Here is an 18,775-nt window from a genome sequence, read left to right on the forward strand (position 1 = left end):
CGGGTCCCTTCCAACCCTGATATTCTATGATTCTATGAGGGGCACAGAGGGGCACTCAGTCAAATAGAGGCAAGAACTGTAAAACTGATCAAAGGAAATATTTTTTAAAATAACGTATAATTAATTTGTCAAACTTGCTGCCAAAGGCTATACTTGAGACAAAGATCTCTGTAAAATTCAAGTTTCAGAGTAGCAGCTGTGTTAGTCTGATGTAGTGAGCTGTAGCTCACGAAAGCTTATGCTCAAATAAATTTGTTAGTCTCTAAGGTGCCACAAGTACTCCTTTTCTTTTTGTAAGATTCAAGGAAGGTGTTGAACACTCCCCCGCCCTTATTAATGGCGATCAGAATTTTGTGTGCCCTCCCTTTCCCCCTTCCAGTCTTGTTGGTGCTCTAGGGGTGATGTGAAGGGTGGGGGTGAGGTGGGAGGGTTCTGTGTGTGTTTCTTTTCCAGCATTTGTTTTGGCAGCTGCTACCTGGCCAGGGCTGTGACTTTTGACCAAGATACTGACTGATATGCATCAGGAAGAATAAAGCCATAGTAGAGGGCTGTGAACTTTGGGGATATGTGGTCAGGAGTCTCTGTGCCCCAGGCTTAGGGAATAAACTTACCTCCAGCTGGGAGAAGGAAGAAGTTTCCCCTTGTGGTTTGAGCTGCATAGTTAGATGCCTAATAAGGCTTCTCTGCCTTCCTCTGAAGCAGGTGGGCCATTGTGAGACAGGATGTTGGATGGGGTGGCCTAGTGATCTGAGGCTGAGCCCCTACTGCAGTTCTTGAGTTCCTGGAGCATAGGACATCCTCAGCCTCTGCTGTTGGTTTTCTAGGGTATGCTTTCCTGATTGTTGGTAATCCATGTGCATTGCCTTCACCCCGCCGCTGAAGGGAGTGCTAATTACAAAGGTTAGTATGGTACATTATGAGGACCCACACGAACACATCAGCTAGAGGGAGAGCAGATGTGCCAAGATAGGAGCAGCTGTTTTGAATTGCTGGAGGGGAAGAGGGAAAGACTGGCAACTCTCTTCAGTGAGGCTCTTTTGCAGCTACCGCTGCCATTGTCATCTGAGCCATGGATGTAATTACGGTGTGCGTGGGGGAAGACGGAACCTGCCCCTATTTTCCCAGGAAGCAGAGGTCACAGTGTCTCAGCCCTCCCCTCAGCCAGCATTTGGTCCAAAGTTATTCCACTGATCTGAGAACAAGCTTTCCCCTCAGCCACCTGAACCTGACCAAGAGCATGTGGCAAAAGGCCCCTGGGGCCTGACTGGAAATAGGTCGGTGTAGGTAGGGTAATAAGTTTCAGAGTAGCAGCTGTGTTAGTCTGTATCCGCAAAAAGAACAGGAGTACTTGTGGCACCTTAAAGACTAACAAATTTATTAGAGCATAAGCTTTCGTGGGCTACAGCCCACTTCATCAGATGCATAGAACAGAACATATAGTAAGATATATACATACAGATAAGTTGGAAGTTACCATACAAACTGTGAGAGGCTAAAAGAAAAGGAGTACTTGTGGCACCTTAGAGACTAACCAATTTATTTGAGCATGAGCTTTCGTGAGTTACAGCTCACTTCATCGGATGCATACCGTGGAAACTGCAGCAGACTTTATATACACACAGAGATCATAAAACAATACCTCCTCCCACCCCACTGTCCTGCTGGTAATAGCTTATCTAAAGTGATCATCAAGTTGGGCCATTTCCAGCACAAATCTAGGTTTTCTCACCCTCCACCCCCCCACACACAAACTCACTCTCCTGCTGGTAATAGCCCATCCAAAGTGACACAATGTGCATGATAATCAAGGTGGGCCATTTCCTGCACAAATCCAGGTTCTCTCACCGCCATACTCCCCTCCAAAAAAACACACACACAAACTCACTATCCTGCTGGTAATAGCTCATCCAAAGTGACCACTCTCCCTACAATGTGCATGATAATCAAGGTGGGCCATTTCCAGCACAAATCCAGGTTTTCTCACCCCCCCACCCCCATACACACACAAACTCACTCTCCTGCTGGCAATAGCTCATCCAAACTGACCACTCTCCAAGTTTAAATCCAAGTTTAACTAGAACGTCCGGGGGGGTGGGGTTAGGAAAAAACAAGGGGAAACAGGCTACCTTGCATAATGACTTAGCCACTCCCAGTCTCTATTTAAGCCTAAATTAATAGTATCCAATTTGCAAATGAATTCCAATTCAGCAGTTTCTCGCTGGAGGGGTTTTAGTTGGGGGCTGAAGGTGACGGCATTCATAAACCAGTCGGAGAACACTTCAATCTCTCTGGTCACGCAATCACAGACATGAAGGTCGCTATCTTAAAACAAAAAAACTTCAAATCCAGACTCCAGCGAGAAACTGGATCTATTCAAACCCAAGTTAATGGTATCTAGTTTGCATATTAATTCAGGCTCAGCAGTTTCTTGTTGGAGTCTGTTTTTTAAGCTTTTCTGTTGCAAAATTACCACCCTTAAATCTTTTACTGAGTGGCTAGAAAGGTTGAAGTGTTCTCCTAACAGTTTTTGAATTTTATGATTCCTGATGTCAGATTTGTGTCCATTTATTCTTTTGCATAGAGACTGTCCGGTTTGGCCAATGTACATGGCAGAGGGGCATTGCTGGCACATGATGGCATAGATCACATTGGTAGATGTGAAGGTGAATGAGCCCCTGATGGCACGGCTAATGTGATTAGGTCCTATGATGGTGTCACTTGAATAAATATGTGGACAGAGTTGGCATCGGGTTTTGCTGCAAGGATAGGTTCCTGGGTTAGTGTTTTTGTTGTGTTGTGTGTGGTTGTGTGTATTTGCTTCAGGTTGTGGGGCTGTCTGTAAGCGAGGACTGGTCTGTCTCCCAAGATCTGTGAGAGTGAGGAATCATTTTTCAGGATAGGTTGTAAATCTTTGATGATGTGCTGGAAAGGTTTTAGTTGGGGGCTGAAGGTGACAGCTAGTGGCATTCTGTTGTTTTCTTTGTTGGGCCTGTCCTGTAGTAGGTGACTTCTGGGTACTCTTCTGGCTCTGTCAATCTGTTTCTTCACTTCCGCAGGTGGGTATTGTAGTTGTAAGAATGCTTGATAGAGATCTTGTAGGTGTTTGTCTCTGTCTGAGGGATTGGAGCAAATGCGGTTGTATCGTAGAGCTTAGCTGTAGACAATGGATCGTGTGGTGTGTCCTGGATGGAAGCTGGAGACATGTACGTAAGTATAGTGGTCAGTAGGTTTCTGGTATAGGGTGGTGTTTATGTGACCATCGCTTATTAGCACCGTAGTGTCCAGGAAATGGACCGCTCGTGTGGATTGGTCCAGGCTGAGGTTGATGGTGGGATGGAAATTGTTGAAATCATGGTAGAATTCCTCAAGGGCTTCTTTTCCATGGGTCCAGATGATGATGATGTCATCAAGGTAGCGCAAGTAGAGTAGGGGTGTTAGAGGACAAGAGCTAAAGAAGCGTTGTTCTAAGTCAGCCATAAAAATGTTGGCATCCTGTGGGGCCACGCGGGTACCCATAGCAATGCCGCTGACTTGAAGGTATATATTGTCCCCAAATGTGAAATAGTTATGGGTGAGGACAAAGTCACAAAGTTCAGCCACCAGGTTTGCCGTGACATTATCGGGGATACTGTTCCTGATAGCTTGTAGTCCATCTTTGTGTGGAATGTTTCTATAGAAGCCCTCTATACCTGGCTGATAATAGCTCATCTTAACTAATTAGCCTTTCACAGTTTGTATGGTAACTTCCAACTTATCTCTGTGTGTGTGTATATAATATATATATAATCTTACTATATGTTCCATTCTATGCATCCGATGAAGTGGGCTGTAGCCTACAAAAGCTTGTGCTCTAATAAATTTGTTAGTCTCTAAGGTGCCACAAGTATTCCTGTTCTTTTTGGGGTTATAAGGGCATTCCCTCCCCCTCCAAGTCACGGCTGTTCTAAATGAACCATGCAGGAATGTATGTCATGTAGCCTGTTTTCTGTGGTGGTGATTTCATTCCTCATGTTTAGTTCCTGCTCCTTTCTATTTTCTGTGCTGACTTTAATCTCTGCTTACTTTACTGACTCACACATTTTTCAGAGCATCATCTTTGTCTTCATGCACAGTTCTTTTTCCTCTCCGTCGATGATCTGCTGTGTGTATATGTCGACCGTTCCACCTACTTGTCCATAGCTTCACTGGTTTGTGTGGTTGGCGGAATGAAACTGACTAGAACTTACTGATTCTGAATGATAGTTTGCGTGGGCTAGTTCAGGACCAGTCGTAATGGACCTCAGCCTGGGCGGTCTGGAGGAGCATGGCTGTTTTTGGGAAAGTAGTTTTCCATAGTCTTGAAAGAAGGTGTCAGATTACATGTATGATCTCCAATGCTCAGGAAAACTTGGGCAACCTATATCTAATCCACACCCCTGGTAACATAACATCTCTGAAGGGGTTGCTGGTAGAGGGGATTGAACCCAGCACCTCTGGATCGAAAATCTTGGGCCTCTACTACTTGAGTTAAAAGACCCACTTCAGTTAGCCAAGGCTGTACCTTCTGTATGTGTCCTAGCTACCATGAGAGGGTGGAAGAGCAGCACACTGAGTGGGTGTGGGTTACACTCCCACCCCACCCCGGCTGGGGAAAAACAGCCTGCTCAAATCCCCCTACTGGCCACCACCACCACCATCATGCACCTGCAGCTGTTAGTGGCGGCAGCAAGTATGGCACCTACGACCTCTGGATCTAAAACCATGAGCATTGACTAAAGGATCCACCTCTGTTAGCTCACAGTCAGTAGCCTCTGTGTGTGGCCCAGCCACTAGAGGGAGATGGAGCACTGCACGAGGAAGTGTGTTACCTATCCAGCACCTGCTCTTTGAACAAAAAGATCCATGGTCACCAGTGAGTTTCCTTGAATTCTCTGCAGATCGCATCCTATACTGTGAAACGGAGCAGTGCAGGGCATCTGTGTATGGAGGGAGTACAGCCAGTAACTTGGTTAGCAGCAAGGGGTGGGTGGGTGGATGTAAGTTGCCACTACTGAGATTTAGACAAGTCGTCACACAGTGCACACGCCTAGAGGGATGTGTGCTGTGTGTCAGGCTAATGCATTAGTATAAAATTGCATTATGTGTATAGCACCATTCCAAACAATGCTAATAGTCTGACAAAACAGCAAACCCCCAGAGATTCACGCCTCCACGCTGCAGTATCTGTAATATGTGACACCATCATGTCCCCAAGGCTCTCATACTAACCATCCCCTGCTGGGTGCATTTCGGACATTGCCTCTACCTAGGCTTTCTAGACATGCTTTGTAGACTTTTTTGAGGGGGAGGAGGTGATTTAAAAAATTATTAATGGGGCAAATGGCATGAAAATGAACCTCCCTCTGAAATCTAGTGGTGCTGCTAGAATAACTCTTGGATTCCCCTCTTTGGATGTATGGACTCAGGCCCAGGGCATTGGTGTGCTGTGACCTCTCATGTTGGTCAGTCACTTTTTGTACCTCCAGCAGTGCCTCACCATTATCATTTGTCAAAAGTATCCCAGGAGTAGGGATGCCTGACGCTGCCCGGTTCTTTCTCTTTCATTGCCCCTGTTACACACCACGGTGGCCTGACAGATTCTGCGGACTCTCCCACAGCCTTCCCAGAGCTGATGTATTTTTATTTTATGATTTGCCCTTGTTTTTGCCATTTGACCTTTAGATCTCCTCTTGACCCTCCGTCATACAGTTTGCCTGCCCAGCTGTATGATTAATTCTATTAGCATTGTGAATGGGGGAGAGATACTTTTTTGCTTTTCCTTGAGAAACTCTTTTGGCCTCAGTAAACTAGCATATTGCCATTTAATTGTAATGGGTTATTTTCTGTTGTGGTTTTGGTTCCTGGTTTGACTCTCGCATAAGAGATTTTAAGCACCCTCCATGCAGAGAAGTGATACGGATTTTAATTTCTAAACCTTTTTCCCTTTCACAGTGTTTTCTAACTTATTTCCTCACGTTTTCAAATTCCTTCTCCTTGAAGTTTCCTTTCATCATATAAGCCATATTCGGGTTACCACCATGAGCTATGAATGCTTACACAACCCCACTGTGTGTCCTTTCCAGGCCTTTAGAATCCTTTGCTATGTACCCTGCCATCAGTGGTTTGAGCTTCTTCACAATAGTATTTGCATTGTTGATGTGATCTCATGAGAGATCCCTTAGCCAGCCGTTCATCTGATGCACTGGCCACTCCTTTGAGCTCCTGGAAATGAAAGAGTGGGTGAGGAATAAATCAGTAGCCCACATCTGAGCAGGCTGGGATATGAATTCAGATTTTCTCTCTGATGTACTCTGTGGGGCTCCCCAAAGGGGACTAAATCGTAACATCTGAGTTAAGGTGTCATGGAATCCCCGGGCAATGCTCTGGAACTGCTCCCCATGAAGCCAGGCAGGACTCTGGGGAAGTCTCCTTTCTGTGAGCAGCCTGTCTTCAGGACACACAGCTCTCACAGCTTCCACCTTCCTGGGCCAGACCTCGGAGCATTCAGCATCCTCTGCCCCTCTGTGCGCTTCCCACCGCGAGTCCACCCAGGTGGGCTCCTGGGGAAGCCAGATGGTCCTGCCCCCAGCTTTGCAGTCAGACGTGACTCTTAGCCAGCCAATAAAACAGAGGTTTATTAGACGACAGGAACATGGTCTAAACCAGAGCTTGTAGGTGCAGAAAACAGGACCCCTCAGCTGTGTCCATTTTGGGGGGCAATGAGCCAGACAACCACATCTGCACTTCACTCCTCGTCCCCAGCCAGCCCCCAGCTGAAACTCCCTCCAGCCCCTCCTCCTCTGGGCTTTGTCCCTTTCCCAGGCCAGGAGGCCTTTGTTCTCCAACCCTTTAGCTCTCACCTTGCAGGGGGGAACGGCCCAGGACATCAGTTGCCAGGAAACAGGGTGTTGGCCTTCTCTGTGTCCAGACCCCTGCACACACCTGCTCTCTAGGGCTCTGCAACGATCATACACTCTTATCCCACCACCTAGATACTTAAGAACTGCCATGGGGAAACTGAGGCACCCCCACAATATTCAGAGGAAACATTAAGAACTTTGACGAAGTCTCGCTTCGTCACATAAGGATTCTGTGAGCCTGGCTTTGATTTTTGTGTTGGGGAGTGCATGGGAGAAAGAACCACCTGTAGAAACAGGCTGTCTCATCTGTTTGTGTTCATATCCCATTGGCAGGGACATTCCCATCAGTGCTCCAATTATTGGGCGGAAAGTAGGGGCCCCTGAATGTCAAGTGGAGTGCTTTAAACGGTAATGAGCAGTAATGGGGCCATGCAACAGAAGTGAGGTGGCCCCTAGCAGTAGAAAGGGGCCCAGTCCCGCAACTCCTAGCTGTAATTTGAGCACTGGTTCCCATACATCCCTCCCATACTCATTTGGGCATAAAGATGACAAATCTTTCTTTAGGTCATCATTGTGGAAGGTCTATCATCAGCACCCCAGAGGGAGAGCAGAGTGCAGTTCAGAAGGCCAAGATGCACTTTACCTTCCTGCCTGTCTTATGGTCTTCACCAGGCTCCAGACACACGTGCACGCTGCCGGAGAGCCGCAGGGAAGCACTCATGCCAAGTAGCCTATCAGTGTATTGGGTAGAGTCTCAGTTCTGTACCTTCTCCTACATGAATGTGCTGACTCTGCATTGAGTGGAGAAATGCAGTGCTGGCAGATATCTCACTATGGCACATGCTGGTCTGATATCAGTCCAGGGCTGGTGGCAATATGCAGGGCCAGATTAACTCTTCTGTGGGCCTGGGGCGATTAGATTTTGTGGGAACCCTGAATACAAGTCTTTTTCCTAATTTAAAACAAATGGTCACAATTATGGCATTGAGGCATTAACGTTATACTAAACTTGCCTTTTAATTAACATAAAGCCGTTCTGTGGTTACGCTTCAGTCTTAAAATATGTAGAATATAGTTAAGTTAATTCAAAATAGCCTATTTCTTACCTTAGAACAGCTGTTATATTAGTTTCTTTCTGGGAGGGAGTTTGGGTGCAGGAGGGGGCTCCAGGCTGGGACAGAGTGTTGGGGTGCAGGAGACGGTGAGGGGTATGGGCTCTGGGAGGGAGTTTGGTGCAGGGGGTTGGGGTGCAGGAGGGGGTGCAGGGTCTGGGAGGGAGTTTGGGTGCAGGAGGGGATTCTGACCTGGGGCAGGGGGTTGGGATGTAGGAGTGCAAAGCGCAGGCGAAGCGCAGCGAAGTGCCAGTGGTGAAGCAGGACTCAGGCAGGCTGCCTGCATGCCATGGCCCCACACCGCTCCCGGAACTGGCCGGCTGCTGGCATGTCTCTACACGCCCCTGCGGGGGGACGGGGGGGGACCGTGTGTCTCCGTGCTCCGCCCATGCCTGCAAGCGCCGCCCCCATAGCTCCCATTGGCTGGTTCTTACCTTGGGGGGGGGGGCTTCTCAGAAGCGGCCACGTGTCCCTCAGCTCCTAGGCAGAGGCACAGCCAGGCATCTCTGCTCACAGCCCCCACCTGCCAGCACCGCCCCCACAGCACCCATTGGCTACAGTTCCCAGCCAATGGGAGCTGCGGAGTGGATGCTTGGGCACTGGGGCCCCCCAGCAGCTTGCGAAGCTGCCTTCCCCCCGCTCCCCCACCAGGGGCCGCAGAAATGTGCCCGCTGCCTGAGCCCCCTTAGCCCGGGGCCCCTAAAGCCCCTGTGTTAATCCAGCTCTGGCAATATGTGCCGTGGCCTTTGCAGCAACCCAGCTGCTGCTCTGAGGGGCATCTCATGACTGACACTGGTCTCTGCTAGGTTCCTATCCCGGTCAGTACAAGTTTCCCTGCCCTCTTCTCCTGAATCCTTGTGTGCATTAGAGAAAGCTACAGACCTACCTGTCAGCTCTGCTTTTCACTTTTGTGAAATCTTTTTGTTTTGAAAAATTAGATTAAAGATAATCATCCCACATAATTTAGGTTTAAAAAGTGGGGGGGAATGTATATCCACCCTTCACCAATTGGAACCTGCATGTTGTGGGCATGCTGGAGATTTTTGTTCTTGTTCAGAATTATTTAGGCAAGTTCTCTTTTTGTGCCTTTCACTTATATTTTTTTGTTAAGGTGCCTAAAGACTTGAGCATGGGAACCCATAAGTAAGGCTGCAGTTTGTCACAGAAGTCACAGATTCCTTTACTTTCTGGGACCTCCAAGACTTCTGCAGTGGCCGATGCGGCTGGCTCTGGGACCACCTGAGCAACTCAGGTGGCCCCTGGGCCAGTCATACCGACTGCTGCTGGGGCAGTCTCGGGCCACCGCACCCCCCACCCCTCCCCAGCAGCAGCAGGAGTTTGGGTGTGGGAGGGGGATCCAGGCTGAGGCAGGGGGATGGGGTGAGGGCTCTAGGTGGTACTTACCTTGGGGGGGGCTTCCTAGAAGCAGCCATGTGTCCCTCGACTCTGAGGCGGAGGCACAGCCAGACAGCTCTGTGCACAGCTCCCACCTGCAGGGACCTCCCCTCCAGCTCCCATTGGCCACGGTTCCCAGCCAATGGGAGTTGTGGAGAGGGCACTCAGGATGGGGGAAGTGTGCGGAGCCTCCTAGCCCCGCCTCTCCCTATGAGCCGAGGGACACGTGGTCACTTCCAGGGAGCCACACAGAGCTGGGTAGGGAGCCTGCCAGCCTCGCCAACCTTCCCCCCCCCCGCCACTCCCCCAGCAGCAGCGGGGTCCCGGGCTGTGCGTCAACCTCCCCATCCAGCAACAGCAGGGGATCTGGGCCACCCCCTCCCAGAGCATATGTGGCTTCCCCGGGCGGCCCCCTGCCCCAAAGCACACAAGTTTTAGTCAAGGGTATATAGTACAAGTCATGGACAGGTCACGGCCGTGAATTTTTGTTTACTGCCCATGTCCTGTCCATGACTTTTACTAAAAATACCCATGACTAAAACGCAGCCTTACCCATAAGATAAACGTATCAACAACGTTGTGATCCTAGTTAGTTGCTGTGCTGCATGCCATGGCCTCCTGAACTTTCACAGCAACAGCAGGGCCAGAACTTGGATCTTCTTAGTCCTAAAGCATAGAACCAATTAAGCTAAAGAAGAATCTATTAGCTGAATGGGACATATGGTACAAAGTTGAGAAGTTCTCATACTATCCAGTAGAGGGCAGTGATACACATACAGTAGAACTAGAGACATTTATATTAATATTATGTAGACTACATAGGGTAAGTCTGCACTTCGATCTGAAGGAGTCATTCCCAGTGTGAGCACTGAGCTAATGTGCTAAAAGAAGAATGTAGCTATGGCGACGCAAACAGCAGGAGGGGCTAGCCACCTCGAGTACACACCTGGCATGCTGGACAGGTACTCAGGGAGCTAGTCCCTGCTCGCACCGCAGCACTTACGCTCAATTTTTAGTGTGCTAGCTCGGTCAGAGCTAACTCTGAAACATCATCTTGCAGCTTGACGTTCTGCTGTCCCCAGAGACGTTAGTTACGAAGCCAAGGAGGGCATTAAGGCCGGAGGACTAGCTGTTGCTACTTCATGTACAAACTGGGAGACCAGAAACCACCAAGGCTGATGTCCTTCATACTCTGGTTTTAAGTTTTGTCTACTGAATGGATTTCCCATATTTTTATATCCTATCTGCCAGCCGTCAGTGGTGGGGGATTCCCCCATTCTGTGGCTGTCATCATGCAGGCTGCAGTGAGAAGGAACTTTAAAAGTGGAGACCTGTATGAATTTACCTCTAAAACCCGTGATCACCTCATAACGTAAAAGGTTGTCTTCTGTACTTCCTGTGCACATGCTTGGACCAATTCCCAGCAGATTTTTGATGACAAAAGCACTCTGTGGGGTGCTTACTCTAAAACAGTAACCTACATAAAGTAAAGCAAAGCAACTGAATGCATCACAGTGTGCCTATTTTCGACGTGTCCGACTCAAGGAATATTTCCAAAATACCTCTGAACAACATACTAATCCACAGAGGCCTCCCTACCAACATTACAAAAAGAAGGATTCTAGCTGGACTCCTCCTGAAGGTCGAAACAGCAAACTGGACTTCTACATAGACTGCTTCCGCCGACGTGCACGGGCTGAAATTGTGGAAAAGCAGCATCACTTGCCCCATAACCTCAGCCGTGCAGAACACAATGCCATCCACAGCCTCAGAAACAACTCTGACATCATAATCAAAAAGGCTGACAAAGGAGGTGCTGTCGTCATCATGAATAGGTCAGAATATGAACAAGAGGCTGCTCGGCAGCTCTCCAACACCACTTTCTACAAGCCATTACCCTATGATCCCACTGAGAGTTACCAAAAGCAACTACAGCATTTGCTCAAGAAACTTCCTGAAAAAGCACAAGATCAAATCCGCACAGGCACACCCCTGGAACCCCGACCTGGGGTATTCTATCTGCTACCCAAGATCCATAAACCTGAAAATCCTGGGCGCCCCATCATCTCAGGCATTGGCACCCTGACAGCAGGATTGTCTGGCTATGTAGACTCCCTCCTCAGGCCCTACGCTACCAGCACCCCCAGCTACCTTCGAGACACCACTGACTTCCTGAGGAAACTACAATCCATCAGTGATCTTCCTGATAACACCCTCTTGGCCACTATGGATGTAGAAGCCCTCTACACCAACATTCCACACAAAGATAGACTACAAGCCATCAGGAACACTATCCCCGATAATGTCACGGCTAACCTGGTGGCTGAACTTTGTGACTTTGTCCTTACCCATAACTATTTTACATTTGGGGACAATGTATACCTTCAGATCAGTGGCACTGCTATGGGTACCCGCATGGCCCCACAGTATGCCAACATTTTTATGGCTGACTTAGAACAACACTTCCTCAGCTCTCATCCCCTAATGCCCCTACTCTACTTGCGCTATACTGATGACATCTTCATCATCTGGACCCATGGAAAAGAAGCCCTTGAGGAATTCCACCATGGTTTCAACAATTTCCATCCCACCATCAACCTCAGCCTGGTCCAGTCCACACAAGAGATCCACTTCCTGGACACTACAGTGCTAATAAACAATGGTCACGTAAACACCACCCTATACCGGAAACCTACTGACCGCTATTCCTACCTACATGCCTCCAGCTTTCACCCTGATCACACCACACGATCCATTGTCTACAGCCAAGCTCTGCAATACAACCGCATTTGCTCCAACCCCTCAGACAGAGACAAACACCTACAAGATCTCTATCAAGCATTCTTACAACTACAATACCCACCTGCGGAAGTGAAGAAACAGATTGATAGAGCCAGAAGAGTTCCCAGAAGTCACCTACTACAGGACAGGCCTAACAAAGAAAATAACAGAACGCCACTAGCCGTCACCTTCAGCCCCCAACTAAAACCCCTCCAACGCATTATTAAGGATCTACAACCTATCCTGAAGGATGACCCATCACTCTCACAAATCTTGGGAGACAGGCCAGTCCTTGCCTACAGACAGCCCCCCAACCTGAAGCAAATACTCACCAACAACCACATACCACACAACAGAACCACTAACCCAGGAACTTATCCTTGCAACAAAGCCCGTTGCCAATTGTGCCCACATATCTATTCAGGGGACACCATCAAAGGGCCTAATAACGTCAGCCACACTATCAGAGGCTCGTTCACCTGCACATCCACCAATGTGATATATGCCATCATGTGCCAGCAATGCCCCTCTGCCATGTACATTGGTCAAACTGGACAGTCTCTACGTAAAAGAATAAATGGACACAAATCAGATGTCAAGAATTATAACATTCATAAACCAGTCGGAGAACACTTCAATCTCTCTGGTCACGCAATCACAGACATGAAGGTCGCTATCTTACAACAAAAAAACTTCAAATCCAGACTCCAGCGAGAAACTGCTGAATTGGAATTCATTTGCAAATTGGATACTATTAATTTAGGCTTAAATAGAGACTGGGAGTGGCTAAGTCATTATGCAAGGTAGCCTATTTCCCCTTGTTTTTTTCTACCCCCCGCCCCCCGACGTTCTGGTTAAACTTGGATTTATGCTGGAAATGGCCCATCTTGATTATCCTGCACATTGTAAGGAGAGTGGTCAGTTTGGATGAGCTATTGCCAGCAGGAGAGTGAGTTTGTGTGGGGGGGAGGGGTGAGAAAACCTGGATTTGAGCTGGAAATGGCCCACCTTGATTATCATGCACATTGTAGGGAGAGTGGTCGCTTTGGATAAGCTGTTACCAGCAGGAGAGTGAGTTTGTGTGTGTGGTTTTTGGAGGGGGTGGGGGGGTGAGAAAACCTGGATTTGTGCTGGAAATGGCCCACCTTGATTATCATACACATTTTAAAGAGAAAGAAGGGGAGTACTTGTGGCACCTTGGAGACTGACCAGTTTATTTGAGTATGAGCTTTCGTGAGCTACAGCTCACTTCATCGGATGAGGTGAGCTGTGGCTCATGAGGGCTCATGCTCAGATGGATTGGTTGGTCTCTGGGGTGCCACAAGTACTCCTTGTCTTTTTGCGAATACAGACTAACACGGCTGTTACTCTGAAGAGTGTGCCTGGGGTTATGTGAAATTTCAAATGGCTAAGGAATCTGAAAAAAGAAAAGGAGGACTTGTGGCACCTTAGAGACTAACCAATTTATTAGAGCATAAGCTTTCGTGAGCTACAGCTCACTGTTTTCAGCTACAGTATACACAAGTTTTAGATCTAGAGTAAAATGGGTGGGATGCTTTACTGCAGTGGTTCTCAACCAGGCGTACTTATACCCCTGGGGGTATGCAGAGGTCTTACTGGGGTACATCAACACATCTAGATATTTTGCCTAATTTTACAACAGGCTACATAAAAAGCACTAGTGACAATGACTTGTTTATACTGCTCTATCTACTGTACACTGAAATGTAAATACAATATTTGTATTCCAATCGATTTATTTCATAATTATGTGGTAAAAATGAGAAAGTAAGCAATTTGTCAGTAACAGTGCTATCACATTCTTGTATTTTTATGTCTGATTTTGTAAGCAAGTATTTTTTAAGTGAGGTGAAACTTGGGGTACACAAGAAAAATCAGACTCCTGAAAGGGGTAGAGTAACCTGGAAAGGTTCAGAGCCACTGCTTTACTGGTTGGAAATCACTCATCTAAGAAGCTTCAGAGAGAAGTGTGTGGCTAAAACTGCTTATACTTTTTAAGCCAAAATTGCCAACTGCCAGCTGGTGCGGGTGCCTGCTTAGCTTTATGCGGGCCCCCGCCCCGGACTATGAGTCATTATTCATAGTCCATCAAGTAAACCGTTCATCTTGGTCCCTCTCATGATCAACAAGGCTCAGATGGCAGGCACAGATAGTGCCACGCTCTTGGCAGGTCCAGTCAGGGGTGACTTCCTTGTCATTGCTGTATCCCCTTTGTCCCTGGCTTGTTGGATGCAGATTGTGTTGCCCGGAGTGGTGACATGTATGCATTTTTAGGCTGCAGGGAGAGGCAATCTAAACTATGGGTGCAGTGCAATGATTTTGCAGAGCTGCCTTTTGCAATCTAGCTGGGTATTTGTGCCAGCAAAAGTGGAAGAAAAATTACTGCCTTTGGTGGTAGTGTGCTACTGCAACCCAATTATCTCAGGTAGTCGTAATGAGTATTTAATTCTCATTTAAAAAAAGTAAAGGAGGACGTGTGGCACCTTAGAGACTAACCAATTTATTTGAGCATAAGCTTTCCTGAGCTACAGCTCACTTCGTATCCGATGAAGTGAGCTGTAGCTCACGAAAGCTTATGCTCAAATAAATTTATTAGTCTCTAAAGGTGCCACAAGTCCTCCTTTTCTTTTTGCGAATACAGACTAACACGGCTGCTACTCTGAAACCTGTAATTTTCATTTAGTGTTCCTGCCAAAATGTGTACTTCAAAGGACAGATCCAAGTAAAGCCACATACTCATGGGCTGGTTGCAGACTGCAGAGGAGTATGGAATCCTCTGTTACTGTCCTGCCTGGATTATGGAATGAGTTAAAACTAGGGGCTCTACTCCTCGAACTAAGGTTCTGTCTACATTAGAAGTACAACATTCTTTTTGTAGCCAAGTTGTGACCTGCTAGTCAAACATGATCGAGTTATCTACATGCAGGGTGCTTACTTCTCAGCCCAATTGTGTGCAGCTCAGTACCCATCCCACTTGCAGAACCATGTCAACACCAGGTCATTGTGGGAAAAACTGGACAGCTGTCCCATTATGTCTATGACTGACTTCACTGCCAAAAGAGGCGTGTGTTTCGAGGGAGATAACTAATGGGAGTTGGGTATCTTGCTGTAAAATCCAGGTGGAGACAAGGTATAGGAAGTTTTTTTCCTTGATGGGGCGAGGTCAGCTCTAGATGGGGGCATAGTGTTAACTCACAGTCTGACCAAATTCTCCTTCTCTAAAACCACTCCCTGCAAATGTTCTGTGCTGAGAGCTTCAGGTGGATTCCTGAAGGTCTGTAGGAACCTGTCAACATTTACTTACTAGGAACAGAAGACATTTCATTTGATGGGACGTGCTTCACCTTGAGCAACCATAATTCTTGTGTTTGAGCTGATGTTGAATGAGGGATTGGGGCCAGGAGAGAGGAAGATGTAGTTCTAGTATCTCTTCCAGAGCAACCGTCCCTTTAATTTTCCAGTTCATTTGCTGTGGGAGAGGAGAGGGCATTGTGCACCGTCTCAAGCAACTTTGCAGGCCTGTTCTGTGCCTTTTAGGGTGAAAAAGAGCTGTGAAGTACACTTCCAATATCCAGTTGCTGTTGAGCTGTTCTGTTTCGACACCCAGACTGAGTTGCCCTCTAACTGAACTGGAGGGATACAAAGGAGAGTTATATGCCCTGATTCTAGGGAACACAGCGCTCTTAGAGGTGTCGTCTTTCAAATGAGATGTAAAATTGAGAACCTGAATGCCTGAAGATCTCAGAACTGGGGGGATGAGGGACTACATGCTAAGTTGGGTGATTGCATTCTGCCTCCCTGGATTCTCTCTGCAGCGTGAGTGGGATATGGGATTCTTCACTGCCTTATTATTAACCATGCCACTTTCTCTGGAGCGTCTCATGAGCAGCAGGGAGTTTCGTGGAAGGGAGGAAGGTAGTGGCATTCTTCTTTTCCAGATGGGGTCATTGAGGACCACTGAGCTGAGTGATTTCCCATGGTCACACAGTAAGTGGCAGAGCTGGGAACAGAACTAAGATGTCCCGATTCTCAGCCCAGACTGAGAACCACAAGGGCCGTATTTTTCTTTCAACAAGACCATATTTCCTTCCTATTCCTGCACCTTCTTTTTCACCATAAGCAGCAACTGCGGGTGCAAAATGACTGCTCTGTTTCTTCTCCACCCCTCCACCTTCCCCAAAGCAGTGGCAGCATGTCAGTGGTGGGTTATATTTTCTCCCATCTACTTTCGGGCTATTTTTAGGGCATTTAAGGAAGCACAATAATAATCCTTTGTCCTTCTCTAATGCCTCCCAGCTGAGGATTTCAAAGCACTGTCTGAACACTAATTAAATCGCTCAGCCCCCCTCCCCCCCACTCAACCCTCGGCAGGTAAATATTTTCTCTATTTCTTTACTGCATTTTCTCTCCTCTGTTTGTTGCTCCTCAAGCCTGCTCCTGTGCGGGACGCACCTTCCCGTCAGAAATGTCGGGCGAGGACTGTGCAGCCACTCAATAGCAAACTGTGTTGAAAGTATTTAGGACTCTAGTAGCCAGCCCAATTGCCTCTTTGTTCCCGTGAAGATTGCTCCTGGGCTGAAGAGACCTTTGATTGTTGGCCGTCCCAACGAGAGGACATCCAGGCCACCTGCAAAAACCTAAGTGTGGGTTCCAGCATGTTCCGAGAATGCTCAGCCAGGGCATTGAGACTGGAGTGACTGTGTGGATCAGAGTAACAGCCGTGTTAGTCTGTATTCGCAAAAAGAAAAGGAGTATTTGTGGCACCTTAGAGACTAATCAATTTATTTGAGCATGAGCTTTCGTGAGCTACAGCTCACTTCATAGCTTATGCTCAAATAAATTGGTTAGTCTCTAAGGTGCCACAAGTACTCCTTTTCTTTTTGTGTGGATCAGCCTCCTAAGGGCTGCCCAGCCCCCTCATCATGCTGCTCCTCGCACTTTCTCCTCCCAGCACGTATGTTTTTTGGCTTAGAAGACTGAGCAATGAACACTCTTAGAAGGGAAGGTCTCGGTGGTATTTTATTTTGTAGAACCCCGTGTAGTTTTCCTGGAAAGACACTGCTAACCCTTGCAAGCCCCTGCCTGGGCAAGTGAGTATGTGGTAAGGAGAGAGCATCTGTGCAGAGGGAGACCAAATCCATCCCACTTTTTGGAGAGCCCTGCCTCCACTTCCTGAGTCTGATTGTCAGTAGCCCCCGTCCCCTCGCCACACACACATACCCGCTCACGCCCTCTCTCCCTCACCACTGGCTCTCTGAATAGCAGCTCCATCCTCCTGGCTTGGAGAGTGGAGCTCTTTTGTTATTCAAATCACACACTCCAGCGTGTGGCTGAGTGCAGCAGGCAGGCTCCAGCTACACAATTCTTTTTCTCCTCCTTCCGATATCTGATGAGCCACAGCGAGCAAGCAGCCAGATAATTTCTGTTTTCCTTGCCGAAGGGGCTGTGTCATCCCTGGGCGGTTTGGAGTGTGTGGGAGTTGGTGCTTTGTTGCCCCTCACCTCGCCTTTGCTTCCAGAGAAAGCTTCCAGCTCCATTCTGCCTCTTTTCTGGGCACTCCTCAGCCTGCAAGCTGGTCCTGCTTTCAGACCTTCCTCTCTGCATACTTTCTCTGCCCCAGCATTGCTGATTTGCAAGGTTGCCAGTATGGGCTTTTCAGAACCGTATTAACTGGCTGAGCCTCTGAGCATTCAGAGAAAGCGGGGAGGGGTGGGGGGGTAGGGGAAGCACAGCTCTGTATTCTTCTCGGATATTGTGATCTTCAAGCTTCGGGATTTCTGAGCCGGCCCTCTCCTCGAGGGGAGGGAGCCAGGAGCAGCCCTTGGCCATGGAGGTGGGCAAGATGGTAAGTGAACAGCTGCTCTTAATGCATGTTTTCCAGTTCCAGCATCCCTTTAGCCTGGCCTTGGTTTGCCCACTGAGCTCATTTTAATCCCCTTTCTCCACTTGGATCTGTCGGAGCACCTGCATCTCGAAGTGCTTTTCTCTTTAAGTCCAGTTTATTTTGTTGTCATCACTCCTCGCCCTGTCCATTTAGCCCCTCTTATGTGTGCTTGTGTTTGGGCAAACTCAGAAGACTGATATTGTGAGAGTGCAAGGGAAGGATGGGGTGGAGGGGGGGCAGTGTTGTGAAGGGAGATCTCAGGAGTTTGCCTACAAGTTATCCAAATACATCTCAGCCTCCAGTTCCATAGGTACTTAGTTTCTCAGGACCACATTCTGGGGGCTTTAATCAAGCAAAACTCTTTTCCAGTGGAGTCAGTGGGAGTTCTGCTAGATTAAAGACCCCAGAATTTGGCTCCACTGTTTTAATATGTGGGGAAAACAACATGCCCTTCTTTTTTTTTTTTTTTTTTTTTGAAGGGGCAATTGTTACAATACAAGCCTTGTGCTCTCTGCAGTTGGGAGTTATTTTGGGATTGATCCTCAGACAGAGTCTTATTATTGTGCTTGAGTTTCTGCCCCTCTGCTTGATTCAAGAGGAGTGTTGGGAATTGGGATTCACTCACATCCACCCATCTGAACTTGTTTTTCCCTGTTGCTCTGTCTTCTAAGTTAACACCATTCAGGTTGTGCCTTAGGGACTTG

General features: G+C 47.8%; 1 protein-coding gene across 3 annotated transcripts in view; it reads left to right on the top strand.

The window, feature by feature from the left end:
- HIP1 (huntingtin interacting protein 1) overlaps positions 1–18,775 on the top strand; it is a 171,748-nt gene that overhangs the window by 74,223 nt on the left and 78,750 nt on the right. Inside the window, exon 1 of one of the 3 annotated variants that reach the window (XM_084650867.1) lies at positions 17,917–18,032. The exons of the other annotated variants lie outside the window; for them this stretch is intronic. Coding sequence (XP_084506993.1) covers positions 18,015–18,032 — 18 coding nt within the window. The 5' untranslated portion in view covers positions 17,917–18,014. Of the gene's footprint in view, positions 1–17,916; positions 18,033–18,775 lie in introns of those variants that run through there. 3 annotated transcript variants of the gene reach the window in all.

This window comes from Lepidochelys olivacea (assembly GCF_965140295.1).
Source record: "Lepidochelys olivacea isolate rLepOli2 genome assembly, chromosome: 17".
Classification (NCBI taxonomy): domain Eukaryota; kingdom Metazoa; phylum Chordata; order Testudines; family Cheloniidae; genus Lepidochelys; species Lepidochelys olivacea.